This window comes from Sus scrofa, chromosome 1 (genome assembly GCF_054392235.1).
Source record: "Sus scrofa isolate SSC_HxYL_T2T_F1_AM1 chromosome 1, Sscrofa_HxYL_maternal_Yorkshire_Landrace_v2.0, whole genome shotgun sequence".
Taxonomy (NCBI): domain Eukaryota; kingdom Metazoa; phylum Chordata; class Mammalia; order Artiodactyla; family Suidae; genus Sus; species Sus scrofa.
Window position 1 is genome coordinate 286,486,480 of NC_139383.1, and position 13,703 is coordinate 286,500,182.

The 13,703-nt window shown below is 59.3% G+C and overlaps 1 protein-coding gene across 15 annotated transcripts in view; it reads left to right on the forward strand.

The window, feature by feature from the left end:
* The window catches only part of ADAMTS13 (ADAM metallopeptidase with thrombospondin type 1 motif 13), a 34,037-nt gene that overhangs the window by 16,844 nt on the left and 3,490 nt on the right, over nt 1-13,703 (forward strand). For 9 of the 15 annotated variants that reach the window (XR_002338114.2, XM_085000677.1, XM_085000681.1 and 6 more), the window contains 11 exons: nt 584-765; nt 2,818-2,953; nt 3,034-3,163; nt 3,886-4,068; nt 5,020-5,200; nt 5,854-5,974; nt 6,770-6,899; nt 7,012-7,191; nt 7,889-8,071; nt 12,052-12,256; nt 13,010-13,301. Coding sequence is in view for 10 of the 15 variants with exons in the window: in XM_085000677.1 (XP_084856803.1) it covers nt 584-765; nt 2,818-2,953; nt 3,034-3,163; nt 3,886-4,068; nt 5,020-5,200; nt 5,854-5,974; nt 6,770-6,899; nt 7,012-7,191; nt 7,889-8,071; nt 12,052-12,256; nt 13,010-13,301 (1,923 nt within the window). In the remaining 5 variants the exon portion in view is untranslated. Of the gene's footprint in view, nt 1-583; nt 766-2,817; nt 2,954-3,033; nt 3,164-3,885; nt 4,069-5,019; nt 5,201-5,853; nt 5,975-6,769; nt 6,900-7,011; nt 7,192-7,888; nt 8,072-12,051; nt 12,257-13,009; nt 13,621-13,703 lie in introns of all 15 variants that reach the window. The other 6 variants (XM_013987093.3, XM_085000659.1, XR_002338120.2 and 3 more) reach the window with 5 other exon arrangements.

Here is a 13,703-nt window from a genome sequence, read left to right on the forward strand (position 1 = left end):
AATCTCAGTCTCCAGCTTGGCTGCTGCTCTGTGACTTGAAGGCCCCCCTCCATCCCTCCCCCCCACCCCATTTCCCCCCGCCCTCAGTCACGTGGGTGGCCTTTCTGGTGCAGCCAGTCCCTACCCTAAGCGCAGAGGCTCAGGTGTGACACAGGGTGAAGGTCAGATCTGTCCCTGGGCAAGGCCAATCTCTTGACTGCTCAAGCCCCCCTTCCCTGCCCATGGGTCTTTATTTCTAGGGGGTTCTCTCACCTGACCTTTGGATCTGGGGTGGGAGCGTTTACCCTGGGTCCTTGAACCAACCTCTTCCCCACCCCCCACGCCCGCCCCCATGGAGGGAGGTGTGAGTGCGCTTGGTGGCGGAGCAGGGCGTGCCCACTTCAGAGACCACCCAAATGCGGGAGGGCTGGGGACTCTGGTATGGGAGTGGCAGGTTCGGCCACTGAGAAGTTGGCCTCCCGTTGGCCCTGATGTCACCTCCACCTTGCTCCTTAAACAGCACCTCGTCTGTGAAGGGGGCGGTACCATCTCCCGCGGTGGGAGGAGGGCCCACCCTGGGTGCTGACTCTCCCTCCCCCCACAGCTGTGCGGATCCGCGGGCGCTACGTCGTGGCTGGAAATGCCAGCATCTCTCCCAGCATCACCTACCCCTCCCTCCTGGAGGACAGCCGTGTCGAGTACAGAGTGGCCCTGACTGAGGACCGGCTGCCCCACCGGGAGGAGCTCCGCATCCGGGGACCCACCCAGGAGGACCTGGAGATCCAGGTGGGGCCTCCGGGGGCTCCCTCCCCGATGCCGCGGACACACACCACTCATTGTCTCAGCGGCCACTGGGGGGCGTGAGGCCCCTGTGCTCGGAGCCCACGGGAGTCCCCAGCTCTGAGCCGGACAGAGGGAGAGCCCTGCGCGGAGGTCTGGGGGCTTCCGAGGCCTGAGATGGGCTACCGCTGCCAGGCCGAGCAGGGGTAGGGGGTGGGGGTGGCATCTTGAGGGAACAGTGCGTGCACAGGAATGGGGACTAGGTCGGGGGAAGGAAAGGGTTCCCTCCAGATGGCTGGAATCCTTGCTGGTCATGGGAGGAGCTCCCGCTTTCTCTCGGGGGTCTGGGGAGCTGCGGTGGGGGGTGGGGCGTGGAGAGCGAGACAGCCGGGAGACTGGTTGGTCCCAGGCTCAGGTTAGGGAGCCAGGGTGGGGGCAGCCCTCCAGCAGGCGAAGTGGCCCAGGAGCTGGAAGCAGGGTGACTCAGAGCTCAAGGACCCAGGCTAGGGACTCAGCCCAGAGGTCAAATCCCAGCTCGGAAGGGACAAAAGACAGCATTTCTGAGCCTCTGTTTCCCTATCTGCAAAATGAGACTAAGCATGCCTATGAAAAGCTATTGTGAAGGTGCATTTTTTTTTTTTTTCAAAATAACACACGGTAAAGGTTCCGGCAGAGTGTCTGCCCCCCACCCCATGAGCATTGGAAGGTAGCCACGCTGCGTGCTACACGCTGCGAGCTGCATGCTACGTGCCGCAGGCTGCACGCTGACTCAGATCTCAAAGGGCCCAGAGGCCTGGCCTGCCCCATCCCGACGGTGGGATGAGACGTCGGAAGTTCTGGGTCAAAGGGGCAGGTGGTGTGAGGGCAGAACTGGAACCTGATGTCCCCCTCCCGCTTTGCTCTCCTCCTGTGAGGATGCTGGGTGGCCCAGGTCCTCCCTGCCCAGTGGGGACGAGATGGCCGTCCCACGGCCTGGGGTTATGGGCCGGCCTGAGGATTGATGTGTGGGCTGGGCAGTGCTGGCCGCAGGCCCCGGGCCCAGAGGCAGCTCTGCATAGATGTTGGTTCCAGGCTGGGTCCAGATGTGTCCTCTGCACTGTGAGCCTGTCTGCACGTGGCCCCCTGTGTGGACAGAAGGCAGTGTGGCCTGAAATAGTCCTGGAGCACCTTGGGGGGGTGGGGAGGGCCCGAGTCTTGATGGCCCCCGACATTGGTCTAGCAGCCCCACCCTCTGCTCCCACCGCTGGGGGGGACGGCAGGGGCTCCCCAGAAGGCCAGGCCAGGTGAGCCCCAAGGGGAGCGGTTAACCCCTTCCCTGCCTCCCCCTGTGGCCCAGTTCATTGGGAATGTTCCCGACGCCAACTGCCAAGCAGTTCTGTCGGCCTCCTTGCAGTGAGGGTGAAAACACAGATTCCTGAGCCCCTCTCGGAGCCACTAAGCCAGGAGCTGCTGGGAGTGGGGGAGGACGGCTGGGCTGTGCTGGGCGGCCAGATGAGGTGTCCAGGGTGGGGGCAGGTGCTGGGATCTCGGGGGCCCCTCCTGCCCTCCAGGCTGGCCCCTCACAGGACCCGGTGACCCTTTTCAAGTACAGACAGGCCGGCCCCCTGTGGTCACTCTTCCTTATAGCTCCCGTGTCCTCGGGGACGAGCCCAGACCCCTGTCCAACCCCCTTCCTGCCCCCGTGCTGTGCTGGTCTCACCCCAGGCCGGGCCCAGACTCTTGGCTGCTGGAACGTCCCCTTCACTGGCCTCCTCGCCTCCCCCAGGAGGCCCTCCTGACCTGCCCCCCAACCCTAGGGGCCCTTCTCTGTGCTCCCCGATCCCCGAAACATCCATATACTTTGTCACCATCTGTCACCACCAACCCACCTGACCCCACCCCACTGTGAGCTCCTGGAGCCTGGGACAGTGTCCTGGTTGCTGTGCTGTCCCCAGAGTGTGGCACGGGGGCAGGTGATTGCTTGCTGAGGGAAAGGAGCCAGGGCATGGAGGGCAGAACAGCTGAAGGCCTCCCGGGGAGGTGGCTGTGACAGTGGCCCTCTCCGTGTGTCTCGTGCAGGTTTACAGGCGCTACGGCCAGGAGTACGGCCGCCTCGCCCGCCCAGACATCACCTTCACCTACTTCCAGCCTGAGCAGCAGCAGGCCTGGGCGTGGGCTCCTGTGCGGGGGGCCTGCTCGGTGAGCTGTGGGGCAGGTGAGGCCCGGGGCAGGGCTGGCCTGGAGCCCGGTTTGCCCCCTGCCTGGAGGTGGCCTAGCCTCCCTCTTCTCTCCCAGGGCTGCGTCAGGTGACCTACAGCTGTTGGGACCAGGCCAGGAATGCATGGGTGGAGGCTGCCCTGTGTGCAGGGAGCCGGCGGCCGGCGGCGTGGTCCGAGTCCTGCACCCCTGCTCCCTGCCCCCCATTGTGAGTGTCGTAGCGGGCTCACCAGGGCCGCTGGGCTCTCTCCTGGCTCGTGGGCCCTCTAGCATGGCCTGGGCCAACAGTGTTCTCCTCCAGTTCTGCAGATTTCCCTGTGGGGTGGGTTCTGTCATTGTCCCCGTGTAGGAGGTGAGGACAGTGAGACAGGCAGACACGAGTGACAGTGTCAGCCTGGTGTGACCTGCACCCACTGTACCTGGTCTGCGGGCAGCTCCCTGCACCATGGACATGATTGCCCTGCGGGGGAGGGTGGGGGAGATCAAGGAGCTGGCCACGCCCTGGCGGGTGCTGCTGGCAAGAACGGAACACGAGGGACAAGGCTGTCCTATTGGGTGCAGGGCTGGGGCAGTTTTTATTTTTTTGGCCGTGCCCGCAGCAAGCAGAGGTTTCTGGGCCAGGGATTGAACTTGTGTCATGGCTGCCACCCGAGCCATAGCAGTGATAATGCCAGGTCCTTAACCTGCTGAGCCACCAGGGAACTCCTGGGACACTTTTATACAGATGTCCTCAGGCTCTGGTGCAGCTTGGGGTCTGGAGAGCTGAAGGGTGGGGCGCTGCAGCCCAGAGCAGGGGTCCAGCCCAGAGCAGGGACATGAGTCACCTTGCAGATCAGCTGGCCTCCTGCCCTGCGCCCGAGTCCTGGGCCAGCCTGGGCTGCATCCTGGGCTGCGTCCTGGCCAGGCCCCATGCTCTGCTCCTCTCCTCAGCTGGGCAGTTGGAGACTTCGGCCCGTGCAGCGCTTCCTGCGGGGGAGGCCTGCAGGAGCGGGCGGTGCGCTGTGTGGAGGCCCAGGGTGGCCTCCTAAGGACGTTGCCCCGCTTGCGGTGCAGAGCGCTGGCCCAGCAACCTGCGGCCGTGGAGACCTGCAACGCACAGCCCTGCCCCACGAGGTGAGCCTCAGGGTGGGGCCGGGTCCCCCGCAAGGCCAGATCCAGGCAGGGTCTCCCCAGCAGGGCTTGGCCCTGTGCTGAGCCCCTTCTGAGTGTCCCCGCTTCCCAAGGCCTCTGGCTGCACCTCCCCACCCCTCCCACCCCCGCCCCCGCGGCAGGGGAGTGTCAGCTTCCAAATTACCAGCTACCCAGGAGGCCCTGGGTTGGCTATTTCCCTTGGAACTTCCTCGTGGAGGGTCTGTGAGGACACGAAGGTAAAGCCATAAATGTCACGTTGTCATTGCTATTGTCATGTCACCATATTGTCCCCCCACTGTGCTCTAGCTGGCAGAAACTTGCCATTCCAATTGGCCACTGACTTGGGTGGCCTGAGCAAGTCCCCTCCCTCTCTGGGCCCGTTTTGTTACCTGTCCGGTGGGGGTGGGGGTGGGCCTAGGTCACCGGCGGTCCATACACGGCTCTGGGCACCTTCCACCACCTTGCATCCGTGGCACATGTCACAGCCAGTCACCACTCTTTTCTGCTGAGGGCTGATCCTGCCGCAGACTCCTTAACACAGCACTCTAAGCAGCCACCACCTCTCAGCGGTGGCACAGGGGACGCATTGACTGTCCCCAACCTGGTGATCTGATTGTGCCTGGCACTTGTTCCTTGGCACCCTCTAGGTTGTGTGGAGCGATGCCCTTGGCTGGTCGGGGGCCCCGCCTCTGCTTCTGGGAGGCTGGTGGGTCGGGGCTTGTGTGCCTGCACCCTGGGTGTCAAGTCAGGGACCAGTGGCAGCTCCCCAGTCTTCAGGGAAGGGCCCCTGGTCTTGGCCTCTTTGTGGGGACTCCTCTTTGGGCTCTTGGATATTGGGGAGTAGGCTCACTGCCTCCCTGCCCCAGGAGCCGGGCTGCTCCGGCAGCTCAATGGCGCGGGCAAGGCCTGATGGCGATCCCGTGCCATCCTCAGAGAGACATCGGACACCTGCCCGTCAGCCTGTGGAGCAGAACTGGCCGTGCAGAATGTGACGTGTGTGCAGGGGGCAGAGGGCATGGGGGCGCTGGCCACTGCTGGGCCCTGCCCCACAGACCAGAAGCCATCTGCCCTAGAGCCATGTATCGAGGTGACGTGTCCTCCAGGCTGGGGCCATGTGAGTGTCCTGGGCACCAGAGGGCTGGGGCTTGTGGGTCCTTTTCTGGCCAGGAGAACGGGGAGCCCTGGTTCCCACTGGCCTCCTCGCCGGAGCCGGAAGGCTGCCCATCTGCAGGGCTGCGGTCCTTGGGGTTCCTTCGGTCAGAGGATGAACTTAGAGTCAGGGCTTCTAGGAAGGCTCCTTCCCGCTGGCTCGCAGGCCCAGGACTCCAGACCCTGGTAGCTGCTGTCAGTTCTCTGCTACGTGGAGAAACGCGGCCACGCTCCTGCCGGCGTCCATGGGCTCAGGCTGGGTGGGCTTGCTTCAGACAAGGGTGCTGGCCAACCGGGGCCCTCGGGAGCTGGTGGGGCTTTCAGGGCCAAGCATGCCTGCAAACCTGGCTCCTGAACCCCCCGCTCAGTCACCCCTGCCACACGGTGACTGCTCACACAGATGCAGAGGCCGAGGCAGGGTGTGCGGCGAGGGCATCCACTGGGGGCCAGAAAGCAAGGCTCCCGGGAAAGGGGCAGCGGGGCCGGGCAGCCTCTGGAGAGCTGGTGACACTGATATTCTCTTTTGCACAGACTGGGGTGGGAGGGGGTGGAGAGCCAGGTGCCCAGGGGGCTGGAGGCAGGAAGCCCAGACCCACCAGCTTGTTTGTGGCCCCGCAGCTGGAGGCCCAGTCTCCAGGCGAAGAGGCTGTGTCCCCAGCGGGCAGTGCCAGGCTGGAGGTTCAGGCCGCACACGTGTGGACTCCCCTGACGGGGCCGTGCTCCGTCTCCTGTGGTCAAGGTGAGGCCCCCCCGCTCTCCTAAGCACCCACTAACTCTAAAAACCATATGAGGCGGCTTCCGGAATATCCAGCTGCATCAGAACATGCCTTTAAATGCAAGGAGCTTGGGGCCAAGTATGGACAAGCCAAATGAATGTACTCATTGATTGGCTGGAAGATAGGAAATTGTCATCAAAGTGGCCAAATTGGCACCTAAGAGCACGTTCTTAAGGTCTAAGATGGGCCCCAAACTTAGCTCTGAGCTTCCTGGCGGCCAGACCAGAGAAACAAAGTTAGTGTTAAGATACACAGTGTTCTTGGGAGTTCCCATTGTGTCTCAGCGGTGACAAACCTGAGTAGTATCTGTGAAGGATGCAGGTTCAATCCCGGGCCTCGCTCAGTGGGTTAAGGAGCTGGTGTTGCCATGAGCTGCGGTGTAGGTTGCAGATGCGGCTTGGATCTGGCGTTGCTGTGGCTGTGGCTGTGGCCAGCAGCTGGAGCTCCAATTTGACCCCTAGCCTGGGATCTTCTGTATGTTACAGGTGTGGCCCTAAAAAGACAAAAAAAAAAAAAAAAAAAATCCCACACAAAAAAAACAACCTTATAAAATCCCTCCAAGGGTGGCACCATTAGAGGAAAAACCTGAGGCTCAGAGAAGTTAAGTCACTTGTGCAAGGTCACTCAGCTGTGAGTGGCAGAACCAAGACTCATACCCACGCAGGCCTCCTCTGCTAGGGCTCTCCAGAGAGCCGGGCACCCGTGGTCCTGGCTGAGCCCTCTTCTTGGGGCACGCGGTCCCTCCTTCCCCCCGGCAGGCCTGATGGAGCTGTATTTCGTGTGCGTGGACTCTGCCCTCGGGACCCCGGTCCAGGAAGAGATGTGTGACCTGGCAGCCAGGCCTGGGAGGCGGCAGGAGGTCTGCCAGGCTGCCCCGTGCCCGGCATGGTGAGTCGCGGAGGGAGGCTGTGCAGAGGGGCAGCAATCTGGGCCCCCAGGGAGGAAGGAGTCGGACCCTGGGTGTGGCTCCCTCGGGTGCACTGGCCTTTCCCTCCCGCAGGTGGGAGACCCGAGCCCTGGCCCCGTGCCCGGTGACCTGCGGAGGTGGGCAGGTGCCGCTGGCTGTTCGCTGTGTGCGGATGGACCGCGGCCGCCTTGTCCCCCTGCCTCATGCCAAGTGCTGGCCGCTGCCCCGGCCCAGGCCCTTTGAGGACTGCAGCCCCGAGCCCTGCCCTGCCAGGTGGGCCTCTTCCCAAGGAGACAGGGGGTCCCAGGCGGGCGTCCTTGGAGGTGGCACCATCACCTCCAGCTCCTGACCCCTGGCATCCTTACCCTCTGGAGTGGGTCCCGCTGGTGCCCCGAAGGCTGTGGGGGGTGTTAACGGCTGTGACGTGCCTCACGCAGGATCAGAGATGCTGTGGCCTCATGCCGTGGATGGTCCGTTTCTTCCTCACCTGCTCTTCACTGGGCACCCACTGGCCTGGCACCAGGGGACCCAGCAGAGAACGAGAGGGACAAGCTCCCCTGCCCTCCTGGAGCAGACGCTGGGGGCTGGGGGCTGCGGATGATAAATATGATCAAGGGGGGGTCACGTCTCGTTTAATGGCCAACAGCAGCAGGGAGCCTCGGAGTCCCGGCGGGGCAGGTCCAGGTGGCGGGCGGCTGGGACTCCCACTGGAGACAGACGCCTTTGCAGGTTCCCTCCAGTGCCCTGCCCCTGCCCCCAGGGCCTTGTGGACACATCAGGCCTCAGCTTCCCCTTCTGTAGAATGGGGTCTTCTGCACAGTCTGTGTCCGCCGCCCTGAGGCCCTCAGTGGAGATGTAACAGCGACCCCCCGCCACCCCCGAGAGACCCTTTCCAGACCCTTCCTTCTCAGGCTGGGGGAGTAAGGGGAAGCCCCGCTGCTGGGGACCCCCTGACTCCAGTTTGCCTCAGGTGGCGGTACAAGCTGGCGGCCTGCAGCGTGAGCTGTGGCGGGGGGGTGGTGCAGAGGATCCTGTATTGTGCCCGGGCCCACGGAGAGGACAAGGACGAGGAGATCCTGCCGGATACCCAGTGCGAGGGGCTGCCTCGCCCAGAGCAGCAGGAGGCCTGCAGCCCGGAGCCCTGCCCGCCCAGGTCAGCAGCCCCGGGGTGCACAGTGGTCAGCCTGAGCTCCTCGTGTGTGTCCACGCCGGGCTAGGGCTGTGGGGGGTAAAGGGCCGGGCAGTGGCACGGGTAACAGGACTACCCAGCAGGTGGTGCCCAGTGACATCCCAGCAAAACCCAGGCAGTGCTGTGGGTTTTAATGGAGGTGTGGGTGTGGGGGGGGGCTGGGGGTCTTCCCGGTAGAGGGGGCAGCTTCTGAGTGGAGGCTGAGGGCAGCCCAGCTGGGGCATGGCCCTGCCAAAGCCACAAGGGACAGAGCGGCTCAAACCAATGGGGTCCGGAGAGAGATCTTGGCTCGATGGGGAAGGGCAAGCAGTTGTCAGCTGCCTTGTTCATGGTTCTCCGAGCTTTCTTTGTAATTCTGCATTTTCAATAGGGGAGAATGCTTTTCTGTATCACCCAGAAACGTCCAGAAAAAAACATAACAACCACACATGTCCCGGAGTTCCCGCTGTGGGGCAGCGGGTTAAGATCCCGTGTTGTCTCTGTGGGGGTGTGGGTTTGATCCCTGGCCCCTGCAGCAGGTCAAGGACCCAGTGTTGTGGTGTGAGTTGCAGCTGTGACCCAGATCCCATCCCTGGCCTGGGAACTTCCTCGGGTTTGGCCTCGCGTGCAGCCAAAACAAAAAACAAACAACCCCCAAAACCAATCACCCCCGTCCCACCTGGAGATTTAACAGATTTAACCACCATATTGCCACGTGTCCTGCCTACGTTACCTGGGTTTTAAAGAAATACACCTTACGGATAAGACGTCATTTACATGAGAACCTTTCATTGCCTGTGCTTTCTGGGGGGTCTGCTGCAAAGTAGGGGAGCAAACTAGATTTTCCCCATCATTAGCAGCCATAGGCTGCAGCTCCCCAGGCACCCCTTCATCACACCCAAAATTCTCCTGGGTGTTGGGTCTGTGTCAAGGCTTTTTACCAGGTCTGCTGGTTTTTTGTTTTTTTTTTTTGTCCCCCCTCCCATTCAAATCATTCCCTCCCCATCAAATCACTTTTTTTTCATTCTGGTAGATTTTATTTTATTTTTATATAGCATTTTTTATTACTCAATTACATTTATAGTCATACAGCAATCATCACAACCAAATTCTATAGCATCTCCGACCCAAACCCCCGGCACATTCCCCCACTGCCCAACCTGTTTCCTTTGGAAACCATACATTTTTCAAAGTCTGTGAGTCAGTATCTATTCTGCAAAGAAGTTCAGTCTGTCCTTCTTTTAGATTCCATATGTTAGTGAAAGCATTTGATGTTGGTATCTCACTGTCTGACTGACTTCACTTAGCATGATAATTTCTAGGTCCATCCGTGTTGCTAAAAATGCTAGTATTTCATTCCTTTTAATGGGTGAGTAATATTCCATGGTGTATATGCACCACATCTTCTTGATCCACTTCTCCGTCAATGGACATTTAGGTTGTTTCCATGTCTTGGCTATTGCAAATAGTGCTGCAATGAACATCGGAGTACATGTGTCTTTGTGAGTCGTGGTTTTCTCTGGATAGATGCCCAGGAGTGGGATTGCTGGATCCAGTGGTAGTTCTATGTTTAGTTTTCTGAGGAATCTCCATACTGCTTTCCACAGTGGTTGCACCAATTTACAATCCCACTAACAGTGTACTAGGGTTCCTTTTTCTCCACACCCTCTCCAGCACTTCTTGTTTGTAGACTTTTGGATGATGGCCATTCTGGCTGGTGCAGGGTGGTACCTCATAGCGGATTTGGTTTGCATCTCTCTAATGATGAGTGATGTTGAACATCTTTTCATGTGTTTTTTGGCATCTGTATGTCTTCTTTGGAGAATTCTCTGTTTAGATCTTGTGCCCATTTTTTGATGGGGCTGTTTTTTTGGTATGGAGCTGCAAGAAGTGCTTATAAATTTTGGAGATTAATTCCTTGTCAGTTGCTTCATTGGCAAATATTTTCTCCCATTCTGTGGGGTCCTCTTTTTGTTTAGTTTAGGGTTTCCTTTGCCGTGCAGAAACTTTTAAGTTTAACTAAGTCCCATTTGTTTATTTTTGTTTTTATTGTCATTTCTCTAGGAGGTGGATCTGAGAAGATGTTGCTGTGGTTTATGTCAGAGAGTGTTTGGCCTAAGTTTTCCTCTAAGAGTTTTATAGTATCTGGTCTTATATTTAGATCTTTAATCCATTTTGAGTTTATTTTTGTGTATGGTATCAGGAAGTGTTCTAATTTCATTCTTTTCCATGTGGTTGTGCAGTTTTCCCAGCACCACTTACTGAACAGGCTGTCTTTTTTCCATTGTATATTCTTGCCTCCTTTGTCATAGATTAGTTGGCTGTAGGTGCATGGGTTTAAGTCTGGACTTTCTATCCTGTTCCACTGATCTATATTTCTGTCTTTGTGCCAGTACCATACAGTTTTGATGACTGTAGCTTTGTAGTATAGTCTGAAGCCAGACAGCCTGATTCCTCCAGCTCCATTTTGCTTTCTCAGGACGGCTTTGGCTATTCTGGGTCTTTTGTACTTGCAAGTAAACTTTAAAATATTTTGTTCTAGCTCTGTGAAAAATGTCCTTGGTAATTTGATAGGGATTGCATTGCATCTGTAGATGGCCTTTGGCAGTATAGTCATTTTGACGATATTGATTCTTCCAATCTACGAGCATGGTATGTCTTTCCACCTGTTTGCGTCATCTTTGATTTCTTTCATCAGTCTTATGGTTTTCAGAGTACAGATCTTCTGTCTCACTAGGTAGGTTTATTCCTAAGTATTTCATTCTTTTTGATGCCATGGTAAATGGGATTGTTTCCCTGATTTCCCTTTCTGACACATCAAATCATTTTGGACACTGTAGCTCTGTGGTCCCTTTGCCATCCCTACCCGTATCTCTTGATTTCTTTGCTTATGCTCAAATGTACCCCATTTATTTTCCTTGAGATAACCTGGGATTTTTATGGGAATTTTGCACACCCAGGAGCTCTGGTTACCCTCCCATTGTCTCTGGAGCCACCCTGGTCTCTGATGTTCTAGAAGATTCCAGGGGGTGCACCTACCTTCCCACTGCCTGAATGTGTCTCCTCTGGATGTTCCTTCCCAGGCTCTGCTTGAAGCTCTGGGATGGAGAGGCGGGGTCCCCCCTGAGCTCCAGTTCAGGGTGGCACACATGTCCCACCCCATGGCTCTCGGCTCTGCTTTCTGTTTTATAGCCACTGCCTAGCATTTATTTCTCTGCTCATTGCCTCTCTCTTCCTTCTAGGGCAGTGCTTTCTGACACAGGCAATTCTGTCCTGGGGACAGGTGGCAATGTCTGGAGATGTTTCAGTTGTCACAGTTGGGGGTGGCGGGCAGCTAGCAGGTCGAGGCCAGGGGCGCACCTGGACTTTTCACCCTGCAGAGATACCCACCCGCCCCCACAGGTCACAGGTGCTGAGGTGGAGGAGCACAGATGCTCCAGGGAGCGGGCAGGGGAGACTTGGTCTGGCTCATGGCCATATCCCAGCCTCTGCGATGGCACCAGGCCCGTAGAAGGCACACGTTTGAGAGGGGGCATCTCAGGGCCATGAGGGCTGCATCATGTAGTGGTTGGGACTCCAGGCCTGTTGCAGCCTGCCCGGGTCCGGGCCTGGCTCTGAAACACGTGGGCCATTATTAGTCTATTGTGATGATTATTGCTAGTTGACTGACTAACCGATGCAGAGCTCTGTTACCCCTCATCCCGGGGCATCGCTCCCACGTCCCTTCCCTGTTGTGTGGACCAGCAAGCAGCCAGGTGTCCACGGTGTTCTGTGACAGAGGGGACGAAAGGGGGAGCCTCTCCCTCACCAGTGAGCCCTGTGACCAGATGGGAGGGGTTCAGGGGCCGTCCTGCTGGGTCTCAGTGGCCCTGGAACCCGTCCTGGCTGGCCGTCCGAGGAGCCTGAGGGAGCAGTGCCATCTTGCGGGATACCCAGCCTCTCTCTGGGGTCTTCTCCTCCCGCAGGTGGAAAGTCACATCCCTTGGCCTGTGTTCGGCCAGCTGTGGTCTTGGCACTGCCACACGCTCGGTAGCCTGTGTGCAGCTGGACCAAGGCCGGGACACGGAGGTGGATGGGGCAGCTTGTGCGGGTCTGGTGCGGCCACAGGCCAGCATCCCCTGCGTTGTTGCCGACTGCGCCTTCCGGTGGCATGTCGGCGCCTGGATGCAGGTAAGCGCGGCCGCTGGGCCTGGCAAGAGCCTCCGTGGGGCATCCTCCCACATGGGGACCATGGGAGGCTTTGGGTCATTGTGATCCCCAGAAAGGAGGGGGAGAGTTGGGTCTGTTGAGGGGGCAGTCAGGGCATCTTGGGGTAAAAGACAGAACTGGGGGGCAGCTAAGCCTTAAGAGGTCCTGGGGCCTGAAGCCCCCAGAGATGGAGCACAGGTAACCCCACCCAGACCGGCCAATGCCACCCCACACCCAGCACCTCCCAAGGCACTGGGGAGACACAGGTAAATAGAGCTGGGTCCCCCCAGAGGGGGTTCGCTCACAGTGTGAAGGGGAGAAGAGGCAGAGCAGACAGCCGCTGTCGCCTGGGCATCTGGGTTGGGGGAGAGGATGCTCAGACAGGGCAGTGATGGGCAGGAGGGCAGGAGGGCAGGACGGCGGACACCGGGCTGCAGTGAGTGCCAGAGGGCAGGAGGAGGAAGCCACGTTGCCTGGTCCCCGCTCCAGGTCTGGAGGGCAGAGAGGCTTGAGGGCAACAGTCAGACCCGGGCTGGAACCCCTGCTCCTCTTCCCTCTGTGACCCTTGCAAGGTGACATCTCTGAACCTCAGTCTCCTCGCCTGTAGAATGGACACACTGCCTGCCTCCCATGTTGTGCAAAGATTATATCAGATCCTGCCTGGCCTGTGGTCACCGCTGTCCTTGTCACCCTGTGGCAGGGCCAGCCCCATCTCCCTCCCCTCTTCCCTGGCAGTGCTCTGTCTCCTGTGGGGATGGCATCCAGCGCCGGCACGACGCCTGCCTCGGACCCCAGGCCCAGGTGCCTGTGCCAGCCGTCTTCTGCCAGCACTTGCCCAAGCCAGTGACCGTGCAGGGCTGCTGGGCCGGGCCCTGTGCAGGCCAAAGGACGCCCAGCCCCGCATCTCTCGAGGAAGCCACTGCTCCCAGCCAGACCACAGCTGCCACTGCTGGTGCTTCCCCGGCGTGGCCCCAGCGTGGGGACCGCCTCCTCTCCCTGCATCCCCAGGAGGGCCCAGCGGAGTCCAGTTATGCTTCTCCCTCCTTTCTGTCCGGGCGGGTGACTGGCTTTGAGGGGGGGTGGGCCGAGGCACCGATCCCTGGGATATCTGGGATGTGCTCCTCCCGGGGGTCTGCTGAGAGTGGCTGCGGCTCTCGGGATGCTGGGATGCGTGGGGCTGGGCTCGGGGCAGGCCCTCTTCCCCATGGGGAAACTGCCTGCTCACTTTGATTTCATCATGGGAAGGTAGCTTGAAGGTTTCACAGAGTCGGAATCCTGGCCTCTGTGACCCACTGTCCACACCGCCTCCCTCTTGCTGGAGCATCAGGGGCGGCTCTGTGCCTTAGGTGATGATGCTGGGACCCACGCAGCCTTCTCCTTGCCTGAGGCTTCCGGCAGGGTCTGGGGGGGCTATAGGAGGACCCTAGCC